Source organism: Calidris pugnax, unplaced genomic scaffold (genome assembly GCF_001431845.1).
Source record: "Calidris pugnax isolate Ruff unplaced genomic scaffold, ASM143184v1 scaffold24, whole genome shotgun sequence".
In the NCBI taxonomy this organism is placed as follows: Eukaryota; Metazoa; Chordata; class Aves; order Charadriiformes; family Scolopacidae; genus Calidris; species Calidris pugnax.
Genome location: NW_015090922.1, coordinates 15,734,386 through 15,748,527, shown reverse-complemented (window position 1 = coordinate 15,748,527; position 14,142 = coordinate 15,734,386). Strand labels below are relative to the sequence as shown.

Here is a 14,142-nt window from a genome sequence, read left to right as displayed (position 1 = left end):
ATCTGAATTTTGTGTGCCATTCCTCAGTTAGTTTCCAAAGTAATGCCTGTAATTACTTGTACTTGAAATACAATTAGCCACCCTAACTGGAGGAGAAAAACTACAAGATAAACAGTTAACAACAACCTATTAACACCAAAAAATAGTTAATTTCTAGGATTTTCTCTGTAAACTTTTCCGGAATGGGTTCAATCTATCAATCTAGAATGTGAGCCCCTGAAGAGGTAGGAGGTAATTGTTATTTCTAGTTCTGCTTAGGCACAACAAAGAATGCTTGGAAGAATGCTTTCAAACGCTTCTTGAAAGCATATTTTGGTTCTTTGCATTTCATGGCCATTGCACTTCAGAAAGTGTAACAAACTAGCTGAATGTGTGAGAATAACATTTTTCATCCTTGTTTTCTTTTCTATTTAGTAAGCATTTTAGGATGATTTTTTTTCCTGTTGTTCTTTCAGAGCATGATGAAACCTGCAGTTCTCCCTCAAACCCCCCGCCCCAGGTTGAACATTTGAAATAGTTTTCGCTTTTTTTTGGATGTCGCTTACAGAAAAACCTGCAAAACCTTATAAATCTGTAAGGCTCTAGATGAAAAGTGAAACAGCTGGGGCCTTTCTATGAGTCAGAGTCCTAATTCCATGGCTGTTACACTTCAGCTCATACAAACAAAATTTGGAACATGGAGGACTGGCCACAGAATCTATTTTCATGTTCAGGATCCCAATGTTACTGGCATTTAATTAATGTTTTGTTCAAGGTTGGCAGAGATTTAGAGATTTATGCTTTGTTAGTGAATACTGCCATTTAAGGGATCCCAGATCTCTTATGGTAAATAATAACCATTTGCAAACCAGAGCTCTGGAAACAGCACTGCTGAAGGCTAATTTTCTTATCTCCAGTAGCTTGCAAGTGATTGCACAAGAAATCAGATCACAAATCATGCATATGAGAAGCAAAAGGATAATTTTCTTTTCATGCCTTTTTTTTTCTTTATTGCACTTTCTCTTTATTTCCATATTAAGACATAGGCAAGAGTATGTGTTTTAGCCAGTTTCAGCAGCAATTCTCCAGGACTGACAAGCAGAAAGATTACTTCTTCATCACAAGGAATGCTTTAAGTTCACATGTATTTGTTGTATGAAAATAAGTGAATTGAGGAGAAGTGTATTTATCTGCCTTTTCCACTGGGGGGACAGGAGGAGGAGAGTAGCTTTTCCATTCCTTTTATTTTTCTACACTTCTTTTAATATAAAGAAACCAGAGAAGCATCTAAATATTGAAATAGTCAGCATCTGTAAGAAAAAACATTTTAAAAATCCATAAGCTTTAGATATAAACTCACTCGATGACTTGTTTTTGCAGCCATTTTATACTGATTTCAAATTTTGAGATGTACTTCAGCTATTTTCTTTGGGATTAATTGGCTAATAATGAAAATGCTTGTTGTCATTGACTTGAATTCAACATCCCTACTTTTTCTAGAAGACAATTTTAGTAAGTAGGAAGAAAAATAAAATAGGTTTTATTAATTCAAAATTTCAGCACGTTTTGTTGCTCACAGAGAGGCCTAAGCAATATTTATTTTATGTAGGCAGTTCTTTGATATCTGCACATATTCATGTTTTGGCTCCTAAAAGACTGGAAAATAAATATGTATATTTCAGGTTTGTTTAAAATAAGCAAGGGGTGCTTAAGTTGGGGTTGGGTTTCTGAGCCATAGTGTTCCATAGTCGGAATTTAATGCAACGCGGTGGTTTGCAACAGCCACATCTAGTAAGAGTTTGCTGTGTTTGACCTTTTGGATTGATAAATCTAGATCAATTTTCCTTTCCTTGGTCCTTGAACTTCTGTAGTTGTTTTGTTGGCAAGTTGAACACTGTGATCTTGTGCATTTCTGAGTGATTACAGAGTAGGATGGGGGGGATGGTAAGTGGGAGACTACAGCTACTCCCTTGGGAACCTCTTTGGGAAGTTAGTGAAATGTGGAGCTTGAAGCTGAGGCAGAAAGGTGTCAGATGAATTTCCAATGAGCTTTCTCATTTGTGTGACTAAAACATGACCTGTTGTGGGGTTTTTTTCATATTATTGTAGATTATTGCAGTCACAAATTGCTCATATAAACTCCAGCCATTGCAAAGTTTTTACCCCCCCAAAACTGAGGACTGTCAGACGTTGAGTTTCCTCTCCACACCTTTTTCTAGCTACGGCATATGAGAGGCAGGTATTAATTACAACAAGAAGCATCAGATTCCAGAAAGACTGAGAAGAGTGAGTTCACCCCTTATACTTCATCTCGCCATTCGTTGCTTTGGTGGTTAAACCTGAGTAGTGTTAAAATACTAAATCTTCTTCACAGGCACACATTTCAAAGGGTTGGGTTGGCTGTGGGGCAGTGAGGGCAGGAAATGAGAGTGCCTGCTCTTCCAGAAGGGTCTTCAGTTTGTCTCTTGGCTGTTCAAATGAGATTGGGGGCCGGGGGCGGGGGGGGGAATCTGATAAATGAGTAGTTCTGAGGGATGTTTTGAGAGTTTTGATAATGGTAGTTATTCAGGTGCCTTAACTGGAGATGAGGGAGAGGAAACTGATGAGGGGTTTGTGAGTTAGCACTAGAAAGGTTAAAGTTATTTACTGTAGAGGCCTTTTATCCCTGGAGGAAATCTTGACAATTTGTAGCATAGTCAAATATTTGGGAATGCTTAAACTATAAGTGTGACTATTATTGACAGAAAATGAGACAAACGTTCGCTTTAATTGGAACCACATAAATTAGACTGGAGGAATTAATTAAGAAATGATAGACATGCATTTTGAAATTGGAGGGTTCTCTCTAGATATTGGAAAGGGCATGATAAGGTGATTTAAAAGATAGCTCCAATACAAGAAAAGCTAATTGAAACATTTCTTTTATTAAAACAATATTAGTTCCTACGTGCCTGGCGAATGAAGTGTCCAGAATAAATATGAATGGTAATTAAATTATATTTCTCTCAGTTAACAGTCCCATTTTCAAGATCTGTGACTTATTACAAAAGCACATTGAGAAGTTCACTTCATTAGTTTATTTCGTATGACTTGCTTCTTTTGCAAAGTGCTTGGCTTATAGGTTTATGGATCAGATTCTTTTAATCAAAATTAATTTTTCTCCCCCTTTAGGTGCATAGGTTTTGATGTATCATCACTCTGTGAATTTAATCTGAAATGGGACATTTCATACTAATTTGTTGCGCTTCATTAAGGGGTACTAGTACTAAAAGAATTCTAGAGAACCTAGAGATTCTCTAGAATCAAATTCTAGAGAACTCTAGGGGAGTGTTTTTTATAGGTTGTGTGCTGCCCTTAGTCAATTCTAAACTTATACTTTTGAGTATTTTCTAGAATTCTGTGTTGTCCATTTTTATATGCTCGTGTTATATGTTTTCCAAGTCATCTTTGAGAATAAACTCTGTAGATCACAGCTGCTTAGATGTTTTCCCCAGGTACTTTTTTTTAAAACTCTCCTATGTTTAATATCTCAACTGTTGTATTACCCTCAGATCACATCAAATGGTTGTTCTCTCTAAGTGCCAAATGGATTCTTTGAACAGCTGCAGCCAGTTAGATTTACAGACTAATTCTATAACCTTAAATTAGTTAACTTTTTCTGGCTGTTGGATACTGGAGTTTCTTTTCTTGTTTCTCACTAGTTGGTCAGATTATTGTCACTGCTATCTTTGGCAGTGGCAGCCTCTAAGAGTCCATGGCAAAGCTGCCCACTTGGTGTTTTACTAGTAGTCAGTTTTGGTAGATGTTCTTCCTAATGAGTTCCCACTCCACTTATCATTGAAAAATAAAATGTTTCTTGCTGTCATGCCCAAGGAGTGGCCACTTCGTTTTCCACAGTTTTATTTGAAGTTCATACTTCCCCTTGGGTTGGATTGTTACCAGTATCCTTTCATACGGATTCAAAAATCCATATGGTCTCAATTAGTTGGGTCATAAATTGTCTTAATTTACTAGTTCCACTGTCAGATGCAGGTACTATATAGCTAACCCCTCACTGGTTTTAGGTTTTACAGTGTAATAGTACCTTTATGTAGAACTTTCTCACCAGACGTGCTCTGTAATGTACTCAAGGATGAACGTTAACTGCAGACCTGAGGGATTCTGTAACAGGAGATTTCAAGTGGATTGTTCTGACAGGCAGGAATATTTATTCTTCTTTGTGTTGGTGAGTTTTATGAAATAATGAAATTTTAGTTGAAATAATGTAAGCATGCTACTTTAAGTAACAAAAGGAAATGTGACACAACAGTTTTTAAAATGTGATTTACAGGGGTTTTCAGTGACCTTATTCCTGGTCAGTACTGAAATAGCTACAGTAAGCAAATTGTTACTATCAGGCAGAGCGCAGAGTGTTTACTCTGTGGGGAAGCCACTCTCAGAGGATACTTCTGTAGATGATAATGAAATTCCTTTTTCATCAATTCAGGATGTCACAAATACTTTGGAGATGGTGGAATCATGTGCTGTAAAAATGGCAACTTTTTTCATCGCAGTCATGTACAGCGTTATAAGCCCGGTTAATAGAGTTACTGTAGATTCTTTTACTCAATTTTATACAAAACTGCATTTCTTTTCTTAAGAAGGTATCTGCAAATATATTTATTGATGACCTGGGTCTTAAGTTGAAGATAATCTATAATAATGTGATGCTTGTTGTCTTGTTAGCCTTTGTTTATTAGTTATTCATAAGTTTTCTTACTAAATAATAGGCAAAATCTGGTAGTTAAATCTGGAGCTTCCTCTGTAGCTTTGGGGGAGAATCATTTTGTAGAACCAGGAGAAGGAAGCCTATTATGGAATGTCACCTTTAAGCAAGAGGCATCTTTTTTTTGAGAGAAAAATGCCTCAAAACACAATGTCATCAGAATTCCTGAAAAAAACCCAAAGAAACAAGCAAACAAAAAAAAAAACCAAAATAGCCCCAATCCCCCCCAAAAACCACCAAAACTTGATTGTGTTAAACATCCCAGTAATTTTACAAATACGATGATCTTGTTGTAGGACTTGATCATAATTCCTGAATGATAAATACATTTAATTGCAGCCATGTTCTCACTATCTGTTTATCACCCTTGCAGATCCATAATTTTTAATTTTTATGTTTATTTTGCCCATTTTCCAGTGTTTTTCCAGCTTATTTGAAAAGAAAATGAAATATATGTGAAAAGCTCAGTATATGCAATATGCAAATCACGATGTTATTTGAAACTCTTAATAATATATTGCCGTTTAAAAAAGTGTAGTGATCATGAAGGATAATTAAGCATAAAGAACTCATTTCAGCTCCTCATAAATATGAAGAAAAAAAAATAATGAAAAAGTTGTATTTATTAATAAAAACCCCAAGAGCTGAATGATTTTCCTGTACCACATGTGCTCACAATTCTAAATAATGTTCAGTTGTATAGAAAATAATCTTTCTAATATTTTCCCCGGTTTGTTAATTCTCCCTGTGCTTTATGCTTAACTGTGACAGTGATGAGCTCTGCTGATAGCTCATGCAAGAGTATACTGTGGTAGTTATTTCATACTCTCCAGTCTAATTTTCAATTCATCCACCTATTGTTGCTATTAGTATTGTGGATGTGTATTAAGAAATATATAGCATATACACAGATATAAACAATATCTTTTATTGTATTTAAAATATATTGGGTATATTTTTATAAATATGATTTTGTAGAGTACTTACCTCTGATTCCGTTTTATGACTTTGGTTGTCTTCCCTAATACAAATGCTGATGCTAATTTTATGGTGCATTTCCCTTAGGGCAGGATCTCTGTGTTTATTCTGCATGTGGGCTAGTGCATCTTTCTGTCTATGTGTTATTTAAAAAGAAAAAAAAATCTTCTCCTCCCAAGTAGAATTTTATTGCCAGCCATTATTGGAGTTTTAGATTGCGTTCTGATATGCACTTAAATAAAAGGGTTTATCCATTTCACGTTAATTTATTATGCAAAATGTAGTTATGTATGAATGACACTTGAAATGCCTTCAGTAAGCTATGAACCAGAAAACTCCAGAGAAGAGTTCTCAATAAATAAGTAAACTAGAACTTGCAGTGCTATTCCATGGTCATATATGAACAGGTTTTCTAGGTACGTGATGAAAAAAAATAAAATGATGCAATAACTTAAAGTAAACATTTCATTGCAGCAGTTTCAATGTCGTAATCTTTGTGTTACTTCCCCTAAAGCATTTTCAAAATGCATTTTCTTCTAAGTGTGGAACTGTTTGCTGGTTAGACTCAGTAAGTTAAAAGCCTATTGTGTATATTGGGATACTAATGAACTAGTAGACGTTTGATGTGACACAAGTTAATTTATGCTCTGTGAAAGAACAAGATGCTCTGGTAATAAAAAATGTGAGCATTGCACATTTAATGCAGTGTAAGAAACAAACACTCTCCAAATAACTTTTTGCTAGTTCACACTGCTAAGTTATGGGAACTGTAGGACTGAAGAATAGAGAAGTGGTATAATATTGCCTATCAACCAAAATAATTACTTTAAAGACTCTAATTTTCTCCTCTTAGCAGGCTGTTTACTCTGACGCTTCTTGCAACATCCATAATTTATTTGAATGAACTCATTTCTTATTCATAAAAATATCTGTTGTAGACCAGCAAATCCGTAACTTTGACCCTTAAAATAAACCAAAAGGAGGGCTTAAGTTTAAGCCCCCTGGGAAGTTTCATAAACTTTATGATTTCTTATTTTACCACAGCTTTAGTGCAAATGAGAAAAAGCTATGGCTTAGTATTAAGTCATTTAATGTAATATTTTGATATGCCTGTCTTTTTCAGAATGAAATGCTTCATGACACACTGATATTGCTTGTATTTGCCTTTCCCTCAAGTTTCAAGTGACTGTCATCACAGAAGTTACTTACCAGAAACAGAAGGGTTGTTCCCTTCTTAGTTACAGACCCCTTAGAGTTAAGCAAAAGTTGAGAACTCAGTATTTCCTTAGGTATTTTATTGAATACTGATGGTTAAAGTAAACTAAATAGTGTAATTGGGACTGTCTGATTTTTTGTGTCACAGAACTGGGAGTACTTCGGGTGATGGAAAAGGCTGGATGTTCTAAATATTTGTTAGTTTGATCTTGAGGTAATAGGTGAAATGAACATACTGGGAAGGCAGGCTCTTTCTTACCCTCACCTGGTAACAACAACTGGACAAATGTACAAAGGAGTTTCAGTCCTGTGCAGATGATGTGATTTTGTGTGACACCTATGGTTTTACAGGTTAGATTCAGAAGCTGTGAAGGTAACGGCTTTCATTCTCGGTGTTATTTTGTGAATAGAAACGGGCAAAAGATTTTCTTGCAAAGGAGCTTGTCTTCTGAAGTCTGGAAACAAATCTGGCTTCTTTTAGTCTAAACTCTTTGAATTCATTGTGTGTATAGAATATGAAATGTTTGTGTCATGTCTGTATATGCACGTAGTCATTTTGTTTACAAAGAAATCCTAAGTACAAACCAAAAATATCACTCTTATTATAAACAGCCAGTGTGTGAGAGCCCTGCCTGAGATTTTCTGCTCCTGCTCAGCTAGTTGAGATGCTGGGGACTACCCTTAAACTCAACAAAGCAAAAGGATTTTGGAGCTAGAACACTGTCAGTGTCGCTGCTTATAACTAGCAGTGTCTCTGCCATGCACTAATAGTTTATTGGATGTATTTCATGCATTTTGTAGGTATGTCATTCCTCCTTTTATTCCCCTGTGCAAGGAATGGCTAATTTTCACATTTTATTTTGGCCCTGTCTGCACCTTGTAACTAACACCAGGGTATCTTACACTTAAAAAAACAAGCAAACAAACAAACAAAAAAAAACAAAACCCCAATCACCTAGCACCGAGACAAAAAAAAAACCCACCAAGCCTGAAGGCGGTGAAGGAAAGGGGACAATGTTGAGAAGAAAATGCATTTACTGAAAAATGGAGAAAGTTTGTTTCCACTAAATCTTTGAAAAAAGTTACAAAGTTGCACTTCACTAACTAGGAAAGGGGAATGTAGACTAGATGGACTTTCAGTCAGCCGTGCAATTTGGCATGGATTTTGCTAGCATAGTGAAAGTCCTAGTAAAGATGAAGGAAAAAAATAATTTAAATGAAAGTGTTTCGTATGCATCTCTAGTTAAATAGAAACTTCTGGAAATGATGATTAATGTCTTGCCAACTCTTGTTCTGTGTTTTCCTCATTGAGACTATTAGGAGAGGTCATCGTTCTGTCAACAGAATTACATTCTGATTTTAATCAGAATAAAGCCTCCCCTTCAGAACTTGCCAGGGTCTTGCCTGTATTGTGTGTGTATTTTCATTTTGTTTTATTTGTTAAGCAGTTAAGGCTTAACTGGATTAATTCAGACATAGCTCTCCTGTAATTGTTGCCAGTTTTTATTGTGCTTGGGGGGAGATGAAGGTGATCTGCAAGTTATTTGTGTTAACAAGAGTCCTGGTTAACAGAAGCCAAATGCCGTTCACTGATACACAGAAGAAATATAATACAGCTCATCCAGTATGTCGTTAGGTATTTATTGGTACCAAGGAAATACTGGACCACAAATCATAAAGCAGTATTTCAGAAATCTGTTGATAATTTAGGTCAAATTTATTATATAAACTTATGTTACTGAATAGCTCCTGCATTGCTATTGACATCATGTTATGAAGGCAACTGTTAATAATTTGCTGTAGTGTAAATTAGCACAACTTCAGTTACAGTTAGTGTGTCTTGGGTGCTTGAAGCAACCAGTCTCAACACTTCCCTCAGGTAGTCTTGTTCTGCAGTGAAAAAGTGGTTAAAAAGGGGAGACAGGAGACATTCTCAAGTTACACACAACTGAGCAAGATAAGATTTTTTTGAAAGTTAATTGATTTGCAGTCTGAGTAAAAGTTGTTTCTGAACACAAAGTCCTAGATTCATGAAGGCAAAAGAGCATTTAACTGCCGTGGTGGATTTTGCTGCTGTGTGACTGAACAGCTCTGAACTGATTCACTGGTAAGCTTCTTGGGAAACGCCGTCACTGAATGACCATTTTTGACATATTTTCATGCTGTCGTTGGAGAATCTATCAATAGGTTGCAAAAGTGAATAGTTTTACAGGAAAACAAAAAAAAACCAAACCAAAAAACTACCATGGTCAGTGTGCTCTTAAACTTGCAGATTTGGGAGACACGGTGTAGCACTAGCTATCATACTATGTGTACATAGATACTGTAGCACTAGTAATCATACTATCATGAAAGGACCATCAGGACTTTTATTATATAGACCATTTTGTAAAAATGTTTTACATTTCTCTGTAAATGCCCTTTGTGGATGCCAATGAGCTAGTGCAGCCTGAGTAAAGTATTTGCAGCTATCTAGCAAATACTATTGCAGCTATCTAGCAAAAACCCCCAAAATAATAAAATAAATGGCTGAGAATTTTTAACTTGCTGAATTTTAATGTATTTCATAGTATCTATTGCTGTTCTGTAACTCCACACTTTCTTTTTAAATGCATTTTATAGATTCCTCACAGTATATAGTATTAACCATTGGTTTTGCTCTGCTCTTTGAAGATTTGTTCGCATTTCTGATACATGGACACAACGCAGCTGTATTTGTGTGCACTGCGTTGGATGCAATCTCACGTAAAACACAATCTTTGTAGCTGCCTGATATTTGCAGGCAAGATGTGAGAGTTTCATTGATTTTTTTTTTTTTTTTTTTTTTTTTTGGTACTGGCTATTTATAGACTGGTGGTTCCCAAAACATCTCCAGCTGTGGGCCACCCTTCTGCAGGACTGTGGGCTCGGTAGAGGCATGAAGAGCTGGGTGTCTTCTGGGTTGGTGACTCCAGTTCTAATTGCTGCAGCTGTCTGACTGTGGCTAGGGCAGAATCCCAAGCGCTTGAAGCTTTCTTGATTGAACAAACACACTAGTAATATCCAGGAGCCCCACTTGGGTGAGGCATTGTTGATAACTAGTGAGGCCTGAGTAGGACATCTTCCTGGATCCAGTAACTCATCCCTGACAAAAAGCATCCCACCAGTTTTTCAGAGCTGTGTTGTAGAGGTGGATGATTTCCTGTCTGCCACCTCCTGGCTGACTCTTTCACAGCAGAAGTTACAGTGTAATTTCTCTGGCAAATCACTTAAATACTAAATCAACGTTTGGGGACTGTTTGACTGTAGTGCTTCCTAATCCCAGTGAGTCATCTTGATGACCCCTGTTTCTAACACGTCATCATCTGCAAATATTTATGGATTGCTCCGTTTTCCTCTCTGTCATGACACAGTAATGAGCAACCAATACTGATTTATGTATGTGTTTGCATAATGAATAAATTCTGCCTTTGTATGTCATTTTTTAGAAAGATGTGTTTAGGGATACTGAGAGGTAGTACGCTTCATCTTCAGCTGTCTCTTTACCAAGGAAGAGGTGCCCTTCCATTGTGAGAGTGACTAGATGCTAAGCGTGATTTGGCGCTTGCTGACCAAAAAGAAAACAAAAGGCAAACTTTGAAGCCAAATTATTTGTCCATAGCTTTACCGTATTGTAGTGATTTATTTCCCATATCTAATTCTATGGTCATAAATCAATGACCAATTTTTAATACCAGTGTTGGAGTAAGTGAAGGAAAGAGGAAAAAAAAACACCAAACCAAAACACCGACACACACCCCACAGACACCAAACCCCCATCAAAAGTGTGGTGCAAGTCCCTCACCAGTGTCTCCATGCTAACCTGGAATCACAGCTTTCTGCAGTAGCTTTGCTAAAACCCTTACAGGTGGGATTTCATAAAACAGCAATGAGAAGTATTGTTTTTAGAGAAGTGTAACATGTCCTTATACTTGTATTACATGCCTTAGTTCTTCCCTCATCTGATGTTTGCTCCTTTATGGCTTTGTACGTGCTCTGTGTGAACTATTTTTAAAAGGATGTTATGTGCTGTGTGCTGATATACCCATTGCCAATACACTGATATGCTTTGGATGCTCTTGAACAGCTGTAGAAACAAGAACTGTGTGTAGTTCCAAAATTGTTTGTTGTTGTTGTTCAATAGCAAATAACTTTTATGATACTTTACATCTGAACTAAAAACTTCAAGGCTGCTCTAACTTTGTGTTGAATGAGATATACAAATGATCAGAGCGATGATACCTCTGGCAATGTTCTGGGGTTCTTTTTGTTTTGCTCAGGTTTTTTGCTAACATCAGATGATTAGATTGAGCAAGTGGGATGACGTATGAAATCTTGGTTTTGGTAGATTTCCAGAAGAAGCAGCCAGATGATGACTCTACTCCCAGCACAAGCAACAACCAGTCAGATTTGTACTCTGGAGAAACAAACAGTGACAACAGCAATACCTCTCTAACCACGCAGGCCGCTAACTCCAACCAGCAACTTTTGACAGAACTGAATGTAACTTCACCGAGCAAAGAGGAATGTAAGTGAACAAGTCCTCAGTGACAGCAAAGGAGACATAAACATTTTGTTTTGTTCTCAGGCTTATGTTTCACTGGCTCCCTTTGGAACTAAATGTCCTGTCTTTTGGGGCAAAGGGAAAGGTTAGAAGTTATTCCCAAAATAGACATCGATGGCTTTAACTGAAGAACAAGTTAAAAGGGGTCGCAGGAGTTTCTAACTAACTTTACAGCTGTTTGAATTGCAGCGTACAATTTAATTAAAATTTTGAGGCACTCTTATTTTGAGAAACTTTTTTTTTCCATTGCTGGTAAATATATATGTTCTAGGATAAACACCAATGTTTTGTAAATTTTTACTTGAAAAGCTTTTGGGTTTTAGTAATTGCAATTGCAGATAACACTGACTGTGATGCATGTTTGTCTAGACTGTTGCTGGGTAACTTGCATAAAACTTAAGTTTCATGTGGTAATCCATATCTTCTTTCATGACCCATCTTTCTTCTTTATTGAACTTAGGCAAAAATTCTCCCTGAAGGTAAGCTAAGATGTTAAAGATTAGCAAATATAGTGAAATAAAGTCATGTTTTAAGTTAATCTAAATCAATATATATAGTCTGTGTTTAATATATGGAGTTTTAAAACCTGCATTCTACAACTTAATCTCAGCTGTATAATTTGTAGTTTCATTTTCCTCCAACTGTAGCCTTATTTTGGAAGATGCTTGATGGAGAGAATCCTTCGTGAGCTGAGTTTGCTTGTGCCCCTTGGCTGGTAAATAGATGTACACATCACAAGAAAAACATGCTTGTTTTTTAGTAGGGAATCTGCACTGGTTCTTGAACGTTGAGGCAATTGCTGGAATTAACAAGGCTTAAAAAGCACTAGGACTAAAAAAAATCTTTCATATGCTACACTTGTTTTCAGTTGTGTTAACTGTTTATATGGAATGGTTTTCTTATGTTTCTGCAGTATTTATTCTGTTACAGATATGTAGACTTTGCATATATAATATTTTTACTTCCGCAGGTTGGCTGTAGACAAAGCACAAAGTGTCAATTTGGAATTGTGGTAGTTTATTAGACTAACTAAAATGACACTTTAAAATCTAATTCTTGGTTTTCTATCTGTATGTGAGAATATTGTCAGAAATACAGCAGGGTTCAAATGTGAGCGTTCTGGTACCAGCTGTTGTAATAAGAGTATATTTGCTGTGTAACTCTTGTCTCTCCTTCACATACACAGTTGCTGCTGACCACCCATCATCTCTTCCTTCTGTCCACGCTTCTTCAGGGGAAACCTGTAGTTTGCTGTAAAAACAAGGCCTTAAAACAACATTCCTAGAGAATTCAGCAAAACTTTATGCTTTAGCAACACATTTGAGCCTTCACAGGGCAGGGGGCTTCAGCACCTCTGATGGCTTATTAGCCAGGATCCACTATTTGTTTGTAATTTGGTGCTTCTCCAGTGTCAGGTTTTCTGAAAATTTGTTCAGGTAGGAATTAAATTGTGTTACAACAAAGTGTTTCTGTTGTGGCTGAGAAGGACTTGGGGGTAGGTGGGTGATAACAGGGATGGGAAAGAGGGAAGGAAATTAAATAGTGTCCTTCATCCTGAATTGCTGTAAGCTTGTGAACATACACTGAAGGTGATGGATATTAGACAGCGCAGCCTGCAGAGCATTTGAAAATATTACCTTTTAAAAAATTCTTTATGACTTCCTGCTGGGGTGAAATACAGTGGAGAAATTTATTTACAGCTTGAGCTTTCTCTGTCTTCTCTCACATCCCCACTACCTCTTTAATGAAGCTTAATATCATTTGTCAGAAATAATTATATACAGACAGAGCTTTTCTGATGGTTAATTGCCTCAGCATGGAATATTTTTTCCTGTAATGAGGAATGCCCAAGCTTTAAATGTCTGTTTGATTTTAATTTGAGGGTTTCTTTTTTCTGTGCAATATTTATTTATTTTGCAGCAAGTTCTATAAAGCATGCACTCCTCTCATTACAGCTGTGTTCTTCAAAGATTGATATTTTGTAGTGCTGTGTGATGATGTACAGCTATGCGCTGGTCTGAACAGAATTGTGGTAATTCACCAGAAATCAATGTATGAGATCATTATGGTAATCCCTATCAAAGTGTGGAAAGATTGGAGTACTCAGGAAGGATTCTCATGGTGCATTCCACTCCCCTCTCTTCCCTTTCAAGCTTTTGAGAAGTCTCACATCAAGGCTTTGGCCACAGTACTTGAGTCCATAGGGTAAACAGATTGGACAGAACTGCAGCAAGTCATTTAGGCAATTAACAAATTCAATTCATGTTACGACAACTGAAGAGAATCATAGAAATCTCATGTGGTAAGATTCGCATTCTCTGTCAGAGAAAGTGAGAGGAGTTTTTTGTACTTGTTTTTAAGTAGCCAGTTCCTTTTTTAACACAGGATGAATGATATAAGAGAAAAGTTCATTGGACTGGATTTTGCAGGATGTCGATTTTACATTATGCAAGTATTTCTGCCTTTTTTTGTTACTGTTTTGATTTTCTCTGAGAATTGGATTTGCATTCTGGAGTGTCTTATATACACAACCAGGCTGTAGTGTCTTTCCATCTCCTGTCACCCTCAGTTCTGAACAATCACCTGCCCCAGTGGCTGCTTTGCTGATTAATCTCCCCCACCC

General features: G+C 36.7%; 1 protein-coding gene across 1 annotated transcript in view; it reads left to right on the top strand.

Annotated features, from left to right (window-relative positions):
• The window catches only part of ZFAND3 (zinc finger, AN1-type domain 3), a 109,333-nt gene that overhangs the window by 48,349 nt on the left and 46,842 nt on the right, over positions 1-14,142 (top strand). Inside the window, exon 4 of the mRNA XM_014950931.1 lies at positions 11,304-11,483. Coding sequence (XP_014806417.1) covers positions 11,304-11,483 — 180 coding nt within the window. The remainder of the gene's footprint in view (positions 1-11,303; positions 11,484-14,142) is intronic.